This window comes from Andrena cerasifolii, chromosome 8 (assembly GCF_050908995.1).
Source record: "Andrena cerasifolii isolate SP2316 chromosome 8, iyAndCera1_principal, whole genome shotgun sequence".
NCBI classification, from domain to species: domain Eukaryota; kingdom Metazoa; phylum Arthropoda; class Insecta; order Hymenoptera; family Andrenidae; genus Andrena; species Andrena cerasifolii.
In genome coordinates, this window is record NC_135125.1 from 1,253,045 (window position 1) to 1,270,107 (window position 17,063).

The 17,063-nt window shown below is 40.0% G+C and overlaps 1 protein-coding gene across 6 annotated transcripts in view; it reads left to right on the forward strand.

Moving 5' to 3' along the window:
- Window positions 1–17,063, forward strand: part of LOC143372209 (uncharacterized) — a 568,382-nt gene that overhangs the window by 414,339 nt on the left and 136,980 nt on the right. For all 6 annotated transcript variants that reach the window (XM_076818223.1, XM_076818224.1, XM_076818225.1 and 3 more), the window contains one exon: window positions 16,163–16,494. In XM_076818223.1, coding sequence (XP_076674338.1) covers window positions 16,163–16,494 — 332 coding nt within the window. The remainder of the gene's footprint in view (window positions 1–16,162; window positions 16,495–17,063) is intronic.

The following is a 17,063-nucleotide window of genomic DNA, read 5'->3' on the forward strand; positions in this document are numbered from 1 at the left end:
TTATGGAATTTCCTTCATTATGGTCTGAATCACGTCGTTCTTGGTGCTAGTTTCATCGGGGAAACATAAGGAATCGATTGACGTCGTTTCCGTAAATATCTGGTGAGAAATGCGGAAATCCTGGACATTTTTTACTTCTTAATTGTATTCCAAGCCATAAAATTCGGTGAAGCACTGCGGGTGTTGTCTTCGCCACGGGATGCCAGGTGGCATCTCTTCTAGTCCAGTGGCTCCAGAATCACCCTGCACCTGTTCGATACCCGCCACCGTGCATACAGGATCTGTGAGCCTCCATGGGAAACGCATCTTCTCCACACTGGATCTTATCAGGGCTTACCACCAGATCCCAATGGCGGAAGAGGACATTGCAAAAACCATTGTCACACCATACAGTTTATACGACTACATGGAAATGCCATTCGGTCTACGCCACGCCTCACAGACATGTCAGCGCTATATTGACACTGTTTTCAGAGACCTGAACTTTTACTGTTGCTACATTGATGACATTATTATCCTCTTGGAGTCACCAGACGCGCACAGTAAAACATTTTGCTGCAGTATTCCAACGCCTACAGGACCACGGACTCACCAGCAACTCACTTCAAGACTGAATCCGAGCCATTCTGGAGTATCCAAAACCTGAGATCGTGTCAGAGCTTCGCCGCTTCCTGGGGATGATCAACTATTTCCGGCGATGCATTCCAGGACTAGCCATCTCCAAGCCCCTCGCACCGATTACTTGAAGAGCTTAAAGAATATCGACAAGAACAATTCCCACAGCACTCAAGGTTTTCGCCGACTACAGAGAGAGGATAACAGCTGCTTGGCAATAACTACTGATGCCTTTCAGATAGCTGTTGGAGCAACCTTTGGAGAAACTAGAGGACAACCAATGGAAACCCATTGGATTCTCTTCCCGTAAATTAAGTCCTGCCGGAAAGAATTACCTATAACAGGGAACTTCTCGCCATTTACTTCTCGCGATTAAGCACTTTCGTCATATCCTAGAGTGTCACAAATTTGTCACCAAGACAGACCACAAGCCATTGCGTAGCTCTGTTAAAACGGCTGTCGTTTTCTCCTCCGTCGTTTCCGTCAAAAGTAAAGTCCTCTGGGAAGACAATCAAAAGCGACTTGTGCCCTCTACTGAAATCTACACAACCCGACACTTTTAGCAACAGCCCATAGATGACGGATGTATCAACATATGATAATAGTTGTAAGAATGCTTGTAGCGTTATTGCCATTCTCATCTCTATTCGCACGAGCGCGGCCAGAGTTAAGTGAATAACCCTGCATAGCTCTACAATATATATGCACTGGTGTGTTTTATATTGTAGGGTTAAAATTAAAATATTACATTTTTTTACTGTGCTCATGCCCGGATTCCTATTAATATAAAAAAAATATCTGACAAATTTTAGAACGATTGAGTAATAATGTGGTAGGCTAAGGAAACATGATTTCCAATTATAATTATTTTTATTCTCAAGTCCTTAAAAAAGAAACTAAACTTCAAAGAAGACTTAGACTTAGATAAATTTACATTTTATTATTACTCTTATTGTTCACGCCTATACAAATGCTGTACCTTATTATTTTACCCACAAACTTATTATTTTAAAACCTGACAAAGCGAAAGTATATAGGGTAGACCGGGGGCGGTAGTAACAGGGGGGGGGGCGAATGTAACACGCTAATATCTCAAAACATATAATAAATATTAACACCAATTTTAGATTTACATATGATAAATAATGACATTTGGAATACACATATTCATGTCCTAGCAGTATAGATACGAAATAGACATGGATAGTGAACAAAATAACTTTTCGATACCCTAAAGTAACTTTTTCTTACTGACTTATCAATGTAATGTAAACACTCTCTACGCAAATATGTGATTTTTTTTAATCTGTAATTTGACCTTTTTAAAGTAATACTGATTGCTACTTAGTACTTTTAAATGTCTCGTTACTGACAATTTATAATTGAAGTTCAAATGCATGGTCAGGGGCGATTGGAACATTGGCAGTATGGTCGGTTGTATCGCAACAGAACCGAATAGTGTCAAAGAAGGCGTATAATATTGTCTTGTTTGCATAGAATCCATGCAGTATTACAACCGACCCCACTGCCAATGTTCCAATCGCCCCTGACCATGCATTTGAACTTCAATTATAAATTGTGAGTAACTCAATTATAAATTGTTGCAACACATTACACTGTAACGTTAGGGCTATAACACTCCGCTTCTCATTTTTTATTAAAAATTTGTACATTACTTGGCATACAGTGAAACTGTTGTAACTCAATAATATCAGATAAGTACAGTCTGTCCCGCAAGACTGTGTTCCTCAATGAGCTAGCGAGAGGAAACGAAACTGTTGACACGAAGTTGCCATCGACTCTTTCGTTTCCTCTAGCTCACTCATTGGGTATTCTCACTTTCGTCGAAGGAATCCAAGAAATGGTGGGGATAGTCACCGGGCTCCTAACGCATTGTAGAAACGGGCTGATAACGAGGATTTAGTGTATATAGTCCCGCCTCCGTTGTTGTCGATAATCGCTTGACACTATTTAGGCATGCTTTCAACTAACTTTTTTTGCATACTCCGAACGATAAAGACCATATTTCTCGAATTTCTCGAGGTAACTGCTTCACCGGAAATATACGTTTTCCTTGAAGCTTGTGCTTATGAAACCCCAAACGTTTTCGATTGGATTCGCATTAGACGAGTGTGCAGGCCAGTGCAAACGTTACTATGCTCTTCTGTTCTTTCCACATCGTGCAAAAGCGGCAAAAAATACGGAACTCTCATTTTAAAAATCGCTCGTTTTCTACGGAATCACAAACTAAAATGCTACACGTGTCAATCAGCGTAGTAGAAGACACTTTTCTCTTCTGAATTCTCAAGGACCCACTCCTTCTTAAAGTACAGGGCTGTGGTTACGGGGAGCACGCTCTTGTGGGACAGACTGTAAATAACATTTCCGTATAAGAGTTTTTGTTGTAAATGTAATAGTTCCTGTGTAATCGTATTCCCAAGTCAAAGTGCTATTCCCGAGGTCTACCCTAGTGATAAAACTGTGCAACCCCTAAATATTATTAAATTTGCCTAAAGTTTGGCATACAGATCACTTAGATGAATAGAACCAAGAGGGCGAACAAAGTTACATGAAAATAGCGCCTTTGGAAAATTGAAACACCCATTAAGGTGTTATTATATTAATGCGCGGATTGCTCCTCGACTATTCCCTACTACGTCACGAGTTCTTACTATCGTTTGCTGAGATGTTGCCGGCAGAAGATTGGTGGTCCGATTCGTATATCCTCATAGGTCTACGTTCTTTACCACAATCGCAAATCTCCTCTAAAAACTTCTTTATACTTTATCGAATCGATATGGCAGTGAACCAATGGATTCCTTATGTTTTTGCGATGAAAATCACACCAAATGTCATGTAAATAGGACTATTTTTAACAAAGCTAATTTTACATTATACAAATTAATTTTTCATATAATATCCTTATTTAAAGTTCGAATTATGTCGTTTTTGGGCCACTTTCATCGCAAAACATAAGGAATCGATTGACGAAAATTTCGTAAATATCTGATGAGAAACTTAATAATAATAATATTTATTTCATTTATTTACGGGACAAGCCCATTACGACAAGTATGAGCAGTACAATGATTTGTACAGACAATACAACAAACACCTGTTCGAATCAGGCAATAAAGAAACGGTTGTAAGGATTAGGGTATACTTATAAGATTATATAAGAGTATGTAAGAGTTCGGCTGTAGGTCTAGGTTACCTCTATACAATGCCATCAAGAAACAGGGTTTTCTGAACGTTCGTCTTAAGGGGATAGTGGACTATTTCAGCTTAAAAAATCGATATTTTTTATTTTACTGCTTCTGAAAGTCTTATCCTTTATTAACATTTTAAACCGAATGAAAAATTCAAATAATTGTCGAAGTTATAGCAGCTAAAGTAACACAGAATACCGCCGAGTAACCGCGCGATAATGGTAACACGCTGAACTTTGAAGCCGGTTTTCTCGAAACACCATCTTCAGAAACGGTGTACATCATAACTCTTGAACGAATGAGTATTTTCAGTTAACATTTTATATGGAGCTGTAGAATTCCATTCTCTATCGTGTAGAAATTGCGCATCAATACTGGATGTTTGTAAAACATTTTATAACTGATTAAAGACGATTTTTCCTGTAAAAATGTGGAAAGAAAATTGATTAGTGTGTAACTTCCACAATTTTTGTTCAAATTCATCGGTAAGTTTCCACACTGTAGATATTTGTGTACAATATAATCACCTGAAAGCATTTTGCTCTCAGATGATTGGTTCACCTGAATCGATGTACACCACCTGCAGCGGCGCGCCGTACAGGACTATTTTCAACGATTAATAACTTCGACAATTTTATACATTCCGACGATTTTTTTTGTAAATACTCGCAAACATGCCCACAATAGATTGTCAAAAGCACGACAGTAACGATTGTTTGGTATCAAAGTAATTTAGCGTCAATGAAACTAACGAGGGGATCGGCAAAGAAATCAATGTTTCCCAATGTGACCAATCAATGTGACCCAGGAGGAGTAGTCCGGAGATCTAAAAAGGGGTGTTTGCCTTATAGGACGTACAGGCACGCTGAAGTTGACCAGCGACAGAACACGAGGGTTATCAACCAGCCCGTTTAGTATCCTGTACAAGAAGGACAGGTCAGTGACTCTCCTCCTGTGCTCCAGATTCCGGATACCCACTCTGCTCAAAATAGGGCCATAGTTATAGTCGAAACGAGCGAGAGGCTGGCCAGATTTGTATGCTAATAAGCGGAAAAATCTATGCTGAACCCTCTCAAGTTGTACTTTGTATTTGTCCAGATCACCGACGCGTATTCGAGGTGAGGCAGCACTAGGGTATTGTAAAGATATCGCAGCGTGGAAGGATTTGCGAAGTCAGCGCTACTTCTGGTTATAAACCCTAGGGCTTTGTTTGAGACCGCAACGATATGTTGAATATGTAGTATGAACGAGAACAAAGAATAGATAAGAACTCCGAGGTCGCGCGCAATATCGACGCTTGGTAGCTGGACACCAGCGATTTGATATCGATACAGTGACGGATTCTTGCAACGAGACAATCTCAAAATATGACATTTACTAACATTTAGCTTCATTCGGATCGACATGCACTACTCCGAGAGTCTATCAAGGTCCGATTGGAGACTTAAGGAGTCGGAAGGGCACGAGATGCATTTATAGATTTTGAGATTGTCCGCGAACAGCAGAAACTCGCTACACGAGATAATCTAGCGAATATTATTAATGAAAAGTGAAAATAATAAAGGTCCGTGATGGAATCCTTGGGGAACACCAGACGTGAGGGAAATCTTCGGAGAAAGAACATTACCGACTCTGACCCGCTGGACACGCCCAGTTAAATACGAGAAGAGCCATGTTAGCAGATGACCCTTAAACCCGATGGCGGAGAGTTTGTCAATGAGTAAAAAGTGGTCCACCCTATCAAAGGCCTTCCTGAAGTCGGTGTAGATGACATCGACCTGCAACTTCCTGTCCAGTCCCCTGGCCACGAAGCCGCATAATACGGCCAAGTTGGTGACGGTAGACCTACCCGACAAAAATGTACCATGCTGCTCGTAATGTACCCTTGCAAAATTTTTCAGTTCTTATAATTGAGTCATAAACCATTTCCATGATTTGTACCACCTGCATGTCAACGAAATGTAGCTTCGTAAAAACAGATGTTTCAGTGTGCCCTACAGTAATAGCATTTATGATATCCTCTATAAGCCAGGTATATCGCGGAATTCGTATACTTTTCGCGAATGTATAGCGCGATCACATATTGCCGATCGTTTCGCAGATTGATAATATACATCGAACAGGTAGTACATTATTAAGGAATCTTCATAATAAATTGATTTCCATAACTTCGTTAAAAATAGTCCGATTTACATGAAATTTGGTATAATTTTCATTTGAAAAACGTAAAGAATCCATCGGTATCACTTCCATATCGATACGACGAAGAATAAAGAATTTCTTAATACGCTGTAATGAATATTTCACCCTCGACTGTGGGTCGCCGACCTCGATTCGCTGCGGTCAGCCAAGGATTCATACCTGTTTCAGAAAAACTGTATACTTTATTCTTTATCGTATCGATATGGAAGTGATACCGATGGATTCTTTACGTTTTTCAAATGAAAATTATACCAAATTTCATGTAAATCGGACTATTTTTAACGAAGTTATGGAAATCAATTTATTATGAAGATTCCTTAATTACAATCCGATTTGTGTTGTTTTTGGACCATTTTCATCGAGAAAACATAAGGAAACGATCCACGTCACTTTCGCCAAGATCCGGTGCGAAATGTAGAATTTTCGATTCGCCACGTCTTAGGGGGCAACATGGTACGGCCCCCCTGGTCTCGAGGGTCGAAGTCCTCGAAACCCATCGAGGCACGGCTTATCGACGGCGTTGCGTCTGGAGTCTTGGCTGCCAGGATCGGCTGCCAGGCTCGTCGCGCGCCTCAGACTCGTCCGCACTGTCAGAAATCCTGAAGCGCGCAACGAGCCTGGCTTCAAGTATCGTTTTTTCCTCTTCTAACTACCTTTTCTGTCTCTTATGTCAACTCTTCTGGATTCGAGGTTTGCGCGCGGGCAGAACTGTGGTGCTTTCTTGCTGCGCGCCACGCAAGAGCGTGGGAGAAAAAATTGACCTGCATCACGAGCAATCAGAGGACTACCCCCCTTCTTCAAAACAGAAGAGAAATTTTGATAAATATTATCAACATTATTCCAAAAATATAAATTTTGTAATATTTTTTTCACTTTCTCGATAATTCTCGAGAATTCTCACGAAGTATGATCTGATTTCTCGAGAAACAAAAAAATATCGAGAAATCAGGAACACTAAGCGGGGCCATACAATGTTGCGCACTAAGCAGTGACGAATCTGAAGTTCTGCAATTTCTAATCAGATATTTACGACAGTTACGTCAATCGATTCCTTATGTTTTCTCGATCAAATTGGCTCCAAAAATGATATAATTTGGACCATAATTAAGGAAATGACGTGAAAAATTTGTTTGCAGAATTGAAAGTCCGTATCGTTAAAAATAGTCATATTTAAATTATTTTCTGCTAATTTAATCGGGTGAATGCCAGGAATCCATTGGTGTTACTTTCATATTGATACGATGAAAAATAAACAAATTCTGTTTCTGTATAATCGATAACAACATCGCAGTGGGACCGGCGAGTGCATTGCCGCATAGGGAAAGCTATCGAATAAGCAATTGCAATCTAAAGTCACTATTACACCAACACAATTTTATATATAATATTTGTTCAACTGCTTTCCGCATAGGACGTTTAATTGTCTTATAATAATTATATAACTTTCAGGTTCTGCTTCAGTGTTTGCTAATAAAAAAATGCCTAACCTAAGCTAACAAACTTCATTTTCTGGGGACATCCCCTCATCTATTTTTTTTTTCACTTACAATTGTTTACTGCCAACGTAGAATATTGCAGCCTAAGCACATTTCAAGTAATTCAAATGTATAATTAATTTCTACGTTTGCACTACCAGCAGTTCCGTTTAAAGTTCATTGCAACAGCTGAGGATTTCTTTCCACATTCAGAATAGAATACGGAAATAGCAAACAGCTCCCTCTCGCGTTCACCAGGCAGCCGCGTATCTATGGGTATTACCATTTCTGTGCAAAAAACTGCTGTAATACCGACCTGCTAAATCGGCGAGGTCCCGTGACGTGTCCTCCCTTAAATCGCATTTTTCTTCGAATCTTGAAAGGCTAGACATGTTCTGCGAACAGATTCGAATTCAACACATCAAAATCTATTGAAAACGATGTATAATAAATTATAACGGAAAAACCGAAATTATCTTCGAAAGTATCAACTGTGACGAAGATTTTCAAGGTTAAAACTTGTTTGTCATAAATTTTCAATAGTTTTCCCTTATTCTGCAACATCATAGTCTTAACCTCGAAAAGGATTCATCCCTCTATCTTATTCCTATCAGAATTTCGACGATTTTGACAAAAAAAGAAGCAGTTTGTCTCACTGTGGGCCGCTGGGTTAGGACTGACCTCGCAGTCCACGGCGCCTGCGCGCGCAGTTAGGTTCCCCGCCCGCTTACCCTGCGCCAAAAGTTCTCCCTACCTTACTCTCCCGCGCTCCCCTCAGCGGACCTGAGTTAGAATCCCCATAGTTCTACTACTCTGATATAGAGGCTTGTCGAATTTCATGGTTTCAAGCAACTGTATTAAATCTAATTTTATCCGCCTATTTTTAGTCAAAAGACACGTCCTTTCGCAAATCGCATATTTTTTTTTTATTCGAATTTGACAATGAGTGAATGAATCCAAATCAAGATTGCGGTAGCGTCTCGACGCCAAGTACATGTTTCGACACCCTGTATATGTCGACTGTCGCTGCCGCGTATCTTTTACACGTAAACCGGCTATTACAACCTTACCTGAAACTTATTTCATTAATATATCATCACGCCTGCAATATTTTCTAATTTTAAAGGCATTTTTCTGTGTAAATCGCATATAAGCTTTCGAATAAGACAAAATTCAATAAAATTGGTCCACGTATGATAGAGATATCGTAATATCATATCATGTCTCATACGAAAATGGTAAGATTTTTTTTTCAGACTCTCCTTCAACTAAATTTTGTCGACATAATACGTATACGCGTTAGATGCACGCCTTTAGCCAAAAGAAACTAACACATGTTTCGTACGTCGACTCTCGGGATCATTCGGCAGGGATCATCGTCCGTCATTATATATACCTATACCAGGCTTGGGAATTAAGTGAACGCGGCGGCCGATTTTCAGAGGCAACGCCTCTTTTCTTCCGCCGCGCGTCTTGACCCCCGCGGCGGCCTAGGTGCTTGGAGCGTCTCACGCCCTCCGTCTGGAACGATGTGGAAACGTATTGATACAATGTCGCCCCAATGCGCCACGCGCGGTTCATATGGTACGGGCCTGAGGCGCTCCACGCACCTTGGCCACCGCGGTAGCCAAGACGGGCGGCGGAAGAAAGGAGGCGTTGCCTCTGAAAATCGGCCGCCGCATTCACATAATTCTCAAGCTGACCTACACTATTGAATTATAACCTGCCAAGTGTCAATCAATAATAACCTGCCAAGTGTCAAATAATTTGAAATGTCACCAATTTTTACACCACGTAAGACACTGAATTATTGTCTCCATTAAAAAGGTAAGTTGCCAAAAATTTTTAATAGACTTTTTATGTAGAGTCACATACTTGGAAGTTGTTCAGAGAAGGTGCGACAGGGAAGTATCTTTCGCACAAGTTTCTCGAAATTTGTACCATTGTTTTGATACCAGCAAACTATTTTTAATTTAGAGTTTTTATGTAAAGCTTATAGAAATGAAGGGGACGCACAGGCTTGGATAGCAATGAAGGGGGCGCACAGGCTTGGATGGAAATGAAGGGGACGCGCAGGCTTGCATATAAATGAAGGGGATGCACAGGTTTGGATAGAAATGAAAGGGACGCACAGGCTTGGATAGGAACGAAGGGGATACACAGACTTGGAGGTTGTCCAGAGAAGGTTAGATAGACAGAGAAGCATCTTCTTTCGCACAAGTTTCTGGAAATTTGTGAAATAAGGTAAAGCGACAAAATTTGTCAAAAGACATAGAATTAAGAATTAAGGAAATTATAGTCGATTGGTTGCAATGTAGAGTAAGTCACATTAGTGAAGAAAGTACGCTGAACACACATTTCCCTTGATTCTTTTCAATCCTTTGTGAAAGACATTCGTAATACTATAAAATCCACAGTAGTTGCCACGCTATTCATTAATTTTATTAGTTTCCCATTAACAATATTTTAATTCACCAATAAACATAATAAATTAATTTTATTTCAACACCAATAAATTGTGCGTTAAAAATATTGGATCTCTTCGTTCATTTTCGCTGAATTACCATTAGCATTTAAATTTCTTGGAACAAGACATTCTGCCATACGCTCTCACTTTCTTCGGACACATTTTGTAGTCTCTACACTTACTATAGCGAAGGGCCACTCTATTTCTATAAGTTCTATGTTAAGTTGTAACTAAAATATGGCGGAATAAATTATTGCCAGCTAAATAAAGATGGTATAATGATGCAGCTGAATTTATTACCTCCCTTTTGATCATGAGATTCTTATTAAGAATGCAGTACAACACGACATAACAACAGTATTAAGATGTTTATCGTGTAATTACACAAGTACAATTATCAGTACAAATTGTGTGGTACATTTTGCACTGCCCAAGATGTTAAAAAAATCATTTGAATTTCAAGATATAATAAAACACAATTTCACAGGATGGAAAAATCTGAAAGATCCTGGCAATAATTGTGATAGTTTAAATTCAATCATAATAATGAAAGTCAGTATAATTGCTTCCGAACAAATTCTTATTGAAAATTACTTTTGTTCGATCACAATAGTAGTGGAAAAAGGAAAGTGGAAAATTGCTACATCAAAGCAATACCTACTACTAAAATACAAATGAGGATCACTGTTATAAACTTAAAGCAGCGATTTTCCACCACGGTGAAAGTATTGCCGATGGTCATTACACGAGTATGATAAGGGGTAAGGGCACAACGTGGGTATCCGCTGTTGATTTACGAGTAGAAAAACAAGCTTGGCCACGAAATGCTAAAAATGTATACATATTTTTCTTCGAAAGACGTTAATTGTGGTTGTTATTACAGTTCAATGTTAAATACGTTCAACGCGGCCAAAGGCTGCTTTCAGCGCCATAAGCTGCTTCGCGCACCATGTACTGTACCCAAAGTACTATAAATATAATACATATAGATCGGCAATGCGGTGCACATGATTTCTTTCGTAGCTCTTAAACTTTTGTAGAATTTATCCTTAATTCTGTCCCGTGATAAGACTGCTCATGGCTGCTGATGATGAACCCTTTTAATTTATTATATTAAAAATTATCTGAAGTCATTCTCTATGCAAATTATCTTTGTAAAAAAAGTAAGATCCCCGTGAAAAACTTGAAAAAAGTAAAAAAAAAATCGCCAAGTACTTGAAAAATTCGAGGACGGAAAAGTGTATTATCAAATAAATCACACAAAATAGAAGATAATAATAATTACAATATTAAAAATGTTGTGAAATAAAAATGAGCTGCAAGTACATATAGGTGCTTTGTAATAATCACGGATATTTTAATAATGTGAAGATAAAATGTAACATCTACAGGGTGTCCCACCTAAGACTGGACAGCGCGATATCTCCTAAAGTATTGGAGATAAAAAATTTTAAAAAATATATAATTGAATGTTTCGACAGGGCCAATTTATTAGCCGAGACGATTTTTTTTATTATTATTATTTTAAAAGATACGATGGTCGGTTTTTCAAATGGAACTGTTTTTTTTTTTAACACCTGAGTTGATAGTGCGTTCCAAGACAAATTGAATAAGCTTTAATGTATACACTTTATTTCCACTAGTTTTTAAGATATTGCGCTTGCAAATTTACTGATTTTCACTGCAAGAAACCCCTCTGGAATGGCAAAAACCGGGGGCGGTCTTACTGGCGCCACGGGTGGCACTGCCTGTTGAAATGGATACTTACCTGCCAAAGGTCTACGGCAGAAATGGCAGGCCCAAAGGCTGGACAATTCTTTTCCGTCAGAAATGCTACTTAGGTAGGTACATCTGCGGTATCCAGAAGCGCACCGTTACTTTTATTTCGCACTTGCATCTACGCTTGGATGGCCGGTTCTTTTGGGAGGGATGTAAGTTGGATTGGTTAGGTTAGGAGGAGTGAAAGTTACTAGACTAAATTTTAACCATAAGGTGCAGATTGTATCAGAACCAATCGGATTTGCATCCCTCACAAACGGCTGCTCTCTTGAAGAGGCCCTCTTTGCAACAGTACCTCCTCCCCAATGCCCACCTTCTCTCGCACGGAATACGACAACGCATGCTTTTGTTTTGATATCGAAGCTCGTGTTTATATCCCCTTTCTTCCTGTGTCTCTCCACGAGGAGTATTGCCGGTGGATTGTAGGAGCGTAGATGTCTGGATGCCAGTTGTTGAATTCCGGAGACGATAGAAACACTTTATTACAAAACACACATGTACTGTAATTAAAGTAAATCGTATTCCTCATCGGGCCTCTTCAAGAGAGCAGCCGTTTGTGAGGGATGCAAATCCGATTGGTTCTGACACAATCTGCTCCCTATGGTTGAAATTTATTCTAGTAACTTTCACTCCTCCTAACCTAACCAATCCAACTTACATTCCTCCCAAAAGAACCGGCCATCCGAGAGATGTAAATGCGAAATAAAAGTAACGGGTCTCTTCTCGATAGTGCAGATGTACCTACCTAAGTATCATTTCTGACGGAAAAGAATTGTCCAGCTTTTGGGCCTGCGTAGACCTTTGGCAGGTAGGTATCAGTTTCAACAGGCAATGCCACCCGTGGCGCCAGTAAGACCGACCCCGGTCCTTGCTATTCCAGAGGGTTTTCTTCCAGTGAAAATCAGTAATTTTGCAAGCGCAATATCTTAAAAACCAGTGGAAATAAAGTGTATACATTAAAGCTTATTGAATTTGTCTTTGAACGCACTATCAACTCAGGTGTTCAAACAAAAAATAGTTTCATTTGAAAAACCGAACTTGACCATCGTATCTTTTAAAATAATAATAAAAAAAATCATCTCGGCTAATAAATTGGCCCTCTCGAACCATTCAATTGCATATTTTTTAAAAAAATTTTATCTCCAATACTTTAAGAGATATCGCTCTGTCCAGTCTTCGGTGGGACACCCTGTAGACATTTGCCTAAATGTCCGCAACCTGAAAGTGAAATACTTGGCGTGGCCAGGCAAGGTCAAGGTGTCGGTGAATAAGATTTATCGAAAGAAAAACCGCAAACTAATGAAAGTGTACCCAATGTGTCAAAGTTTCATTTAAATTGATAAATTAGCTATTCGCCTGTGAAAGGCAAGGTATCGGTGTCAATGAATGATCTTAGAATTGTTTTAAAACGCAATATAATGAAAATGTACTTATATTGTCAGAGTTTTAATTTGACAAATTATCTGAAAGCCTGCGAGAGAGAAGGTATGGGTGTTGATGATCTGAGATGGCCTGGCCAAGCCAAGTATTTGACTTTCAGGCCGCGGACATCTAGACAAATGTCTAGATGTTACATTTGTGACGGCTATCTTCGTGGGCGTCCCTCGCGATCGGGGAGACTGACTCGTCCGGTAACTTAGTCGAGCACAGGGTACTATTAAACGAGTCCCCTTTCGTTGCCTTGTTCGATCTTTGTTATGTACAACGTTTAGTCTACTATTTACAGTCTTTATGCTAAGGAGCGTTTGCACGCGTACGTATCACGGGGCGGCACACCGATGCGATCGGCACGGAAATTACTATCGGCCGAGGCCCGGGCAATGTCCAGCCGCCTCTATGGTAACACGTGAAAGATGGAATATTTCCAGGAGTCCGGACACTGCCGAGTCCCTCCACGGTAACTAGTATCGGATACTAAGGAAGCACGCCGCTTGGCGCTCACAACGGTCGAATCCAGGCACTATCCAGTCGTTCGCTCGGTGCGGTGAGTGGGTTCCTTAATTCCCACTCTCGGTCCCTCTCTACGGCCGCCGCGGGTTATATCCTATTCCGCGGGGAATTTTACCTGCGAGAAACGGACGCGATCTATTGGCGCGGCGCGTATTAATTACCAGTGGCGCGGCTCACAGGATGGAGGGGCGTCGCCGCGGAGCGTCGCGCCTCGGCTCGGCTCGGCTCTGCTCGCTTCGTGACGCTACGTCACACATTTTTTCATCACATTATTAAAATTTCCACGGTATGAGTAATGGAATGGACACAGCATTTTAACTGTGTATATGTAGTTGTGTCATCTGAAGTGCAGTTGGAAAGCACCGAATCTTACATTGTGTTACACAGTGTCGCCTTTGCACGCTGCTGGAAATCACCTTTATATACTTGCAGCTCATTTTTATTTCACATCTTTTTTTTATATTATAATTATTATTTTCTTCTATTTTTTTGTGATTTATTTGATAATACTCTTTTCCACCCCCGAATTTTCCATGTACCAGGCGTATTTTTTTTACTTTTTTCAAGTTTTTATGGGGATAATAGTTACAGCGTCCCCATGTTCTAAATGTAATTTTACAAAACGTATTTTCAGTTTTGACCATTACGTAGTATGACTATGTATGTACATTAGGCCGTCCCGAAAAAAAAATGAAAATGATTGTTGTGTTAGGCCTTAGTGCAGGTAAGTTGTATTTTGGGATCATTAACAACAGTGCGAAAGTTCAGCCTTGTGAGTTAATATCTTCTGTGCCGGCAAGAGCTATGAAATTTCGAAATTTGAGTAAAAACTATAAAAATGATCTTGCAGCCCTCCTTCCACCCATCCTCCCTATCTCATCCCAACCACCTTACCTTATGGATTAGAAGGCGAAATTTGATAAAAATGTCCGAATCGCGAAAGGATACTCGAAGTCGGGTTTATAGACTTGATGAATTCGAAACATGAGATTTGTACACAAAGGCTGGCATATGACTGCGCGACTCAAGGGTGATTCGAATGAAGCCATCCCTTGCATCGGCTCCAATTATTTTGCTGGATGCCTCTGTTACAAGCTTTACGAGCTTGTTGCCAGCACTCTACGCACACCATGTTCTCTGATGTCTGTCATGGACAGTTGTCTCTGTCATCAGTTACCATAGCCAAAATGACGTTTTCTGATAAGGCGAAGTATGTGTCAGTTGAAAGTATCTTATCAATGACTGATCTGTATTTCTTGGCTAAGTAACGTGAGGATTGTATAATATAATATAATGTTGCGCCGGGGTGTTTCGTCGTTGGCCACCCCGGCGCAAAAGAGAGAATAATACACGAGCGTACACACTGTACAACTATATTTCAGTAGCAGCTATAGGTTTGCAATGGTACAAGCTAAACCCCTGCATACAAAACAGACACTCTGGTCGATATGCCGATCGTCCTTCCAGGGAGCCGACCTTCGTCTCTCTTCAGCTACGAGTACCAGCAGGCCATGCACGGGCCGATACCTGATGCTCGCATTAATATAATATTATAATATAATATAACATAACATGACATGACATGATATGACATGACATGACATGACATGACATAATATAATGTAATATATTTGACTATGTTAACTGATGACAGAGACAACATCAGAGAACTTGCTGTGCGTATCGTGCTGACAGCACGTGGGAACTAAAGTCGGTAGAAATCCGAAAATGTTCTCCACTTTCGTTAAATTTTGATGCTACCAATTATACTGACTTGATCAATTGGGACGTAAGTCCAATAACTTCACTACGTATATTGGACTTGGTTGAAACCATCTCCCTGAAAAAAAAATGCTGGAGGAGGAAGGGATCTCCAAATCCTGGGACTTCAAGGCACTCAGGCTGTGGAGCGTATAGAGCTAGTAACAGAGGCATCCAGCAAAGTGATTGGAGTCGACACATGTGCCCGCCTTTGAGTACAAAGTTTCATGTTTCCACTTCATCAAGTCTATAAACCCGACTTCCAGTCTCCTTCCGCAGTCAGGACATTTTTATCAAATTTCGCCTTCTAGTCCACAAAGTAGGGTGGTTGGAATGGGAAAAGGAGGAACTCCACAAGCAGCCACCTTTACGCAATGAGTTCTGACTCACTCTGTTGCCCGATGGGGGGGGGGGGGGGGAGGAGGGCTGCAAAATCATTTTTATACTTTTTACTCAAATTTCTATATTTTAAGTCTCTTGCCGGAACAGAAGATATTAATTCATAGGGCTGACATTTTGCACAGTTGTTATTGATCCCAAGACACAACTTTCCTGCACTAGGGTCTAACGCGACAATCATTTTCATTTTTTCGGGACGGCCTAATGTACATGGTGTACGGACACATTTAATCAAAAGACATCGTCGAACGTTGTCGAAAGAATAAAGTAAAATTTAAATCATATAATAAAGTTCATGTTGTCAGGGATGTTGGCACGTCGGAAACAATGGTTCGCCCTATGGATGACGTTTGTCCGTGGGACGTGCCTTCAGGCCCCAGTATAGAACACGCCCTGGATTCCACGGGGTCTCAACACCTGGCGTTATTTGGAACAACGCTATCGGTTGAAAGTCAACAAGAAGAAAACGACAACAACTTAGTTCGGCAACCGCAATCTATAAAAATTGCGCCAACATCCCGCAAAAACTCAACGCAATTGGATTCCTGCAATTCATCATCTGACGTTAGTCTAATAGTAACGGAAGTCTCTGAACATCTTCGGAAGTCTTGCAGTTTACAAAACAGCGGTAATACAGGTAAATATTCATTTTTTCTTTACATACTAGATCAAGAATAATTATGAGCTATATATTTCTTTGACTTCATGCTAATCTCAGTTTTATGATAATAACGTCACTCAAAACTTTGCCCTCAAATACTAATTTCAAAATGATGGAAAATATATAAGAAATCTTATCAAAGAAATGTTTTATGTAAATTAAATTGCATGCAGTATGTTCGGTAACAAATAATAGAAAATAAGTGATAAAAGTCTAAATGAGTGTTTCTATATGACAAATTAAGACGAAAATTAAGAGTAACGAAACTGTGGTGGCCGCTTCGATTTTTGGTTATTAATGTTAAACAATTTGGGTCAGGAACGCTTGAAGTACAGCAATTCCGCGACAGTGGTCTGTGCGAGCCAGTCAGCCAGGGTATGTGCAGTGGCAGTGCACGGTGGTCCCAAATAGCCAAAAGTTGGGCAAAACCTAAAACAGTATTTGAATTTAGTAAGAAATCGGTATTCCGAGGTTTGTGGGTTTATTACGAATCTGAACTTAAATATTTTAAAAAGAAAATGTCAAATCTAATATGGCGGACATGC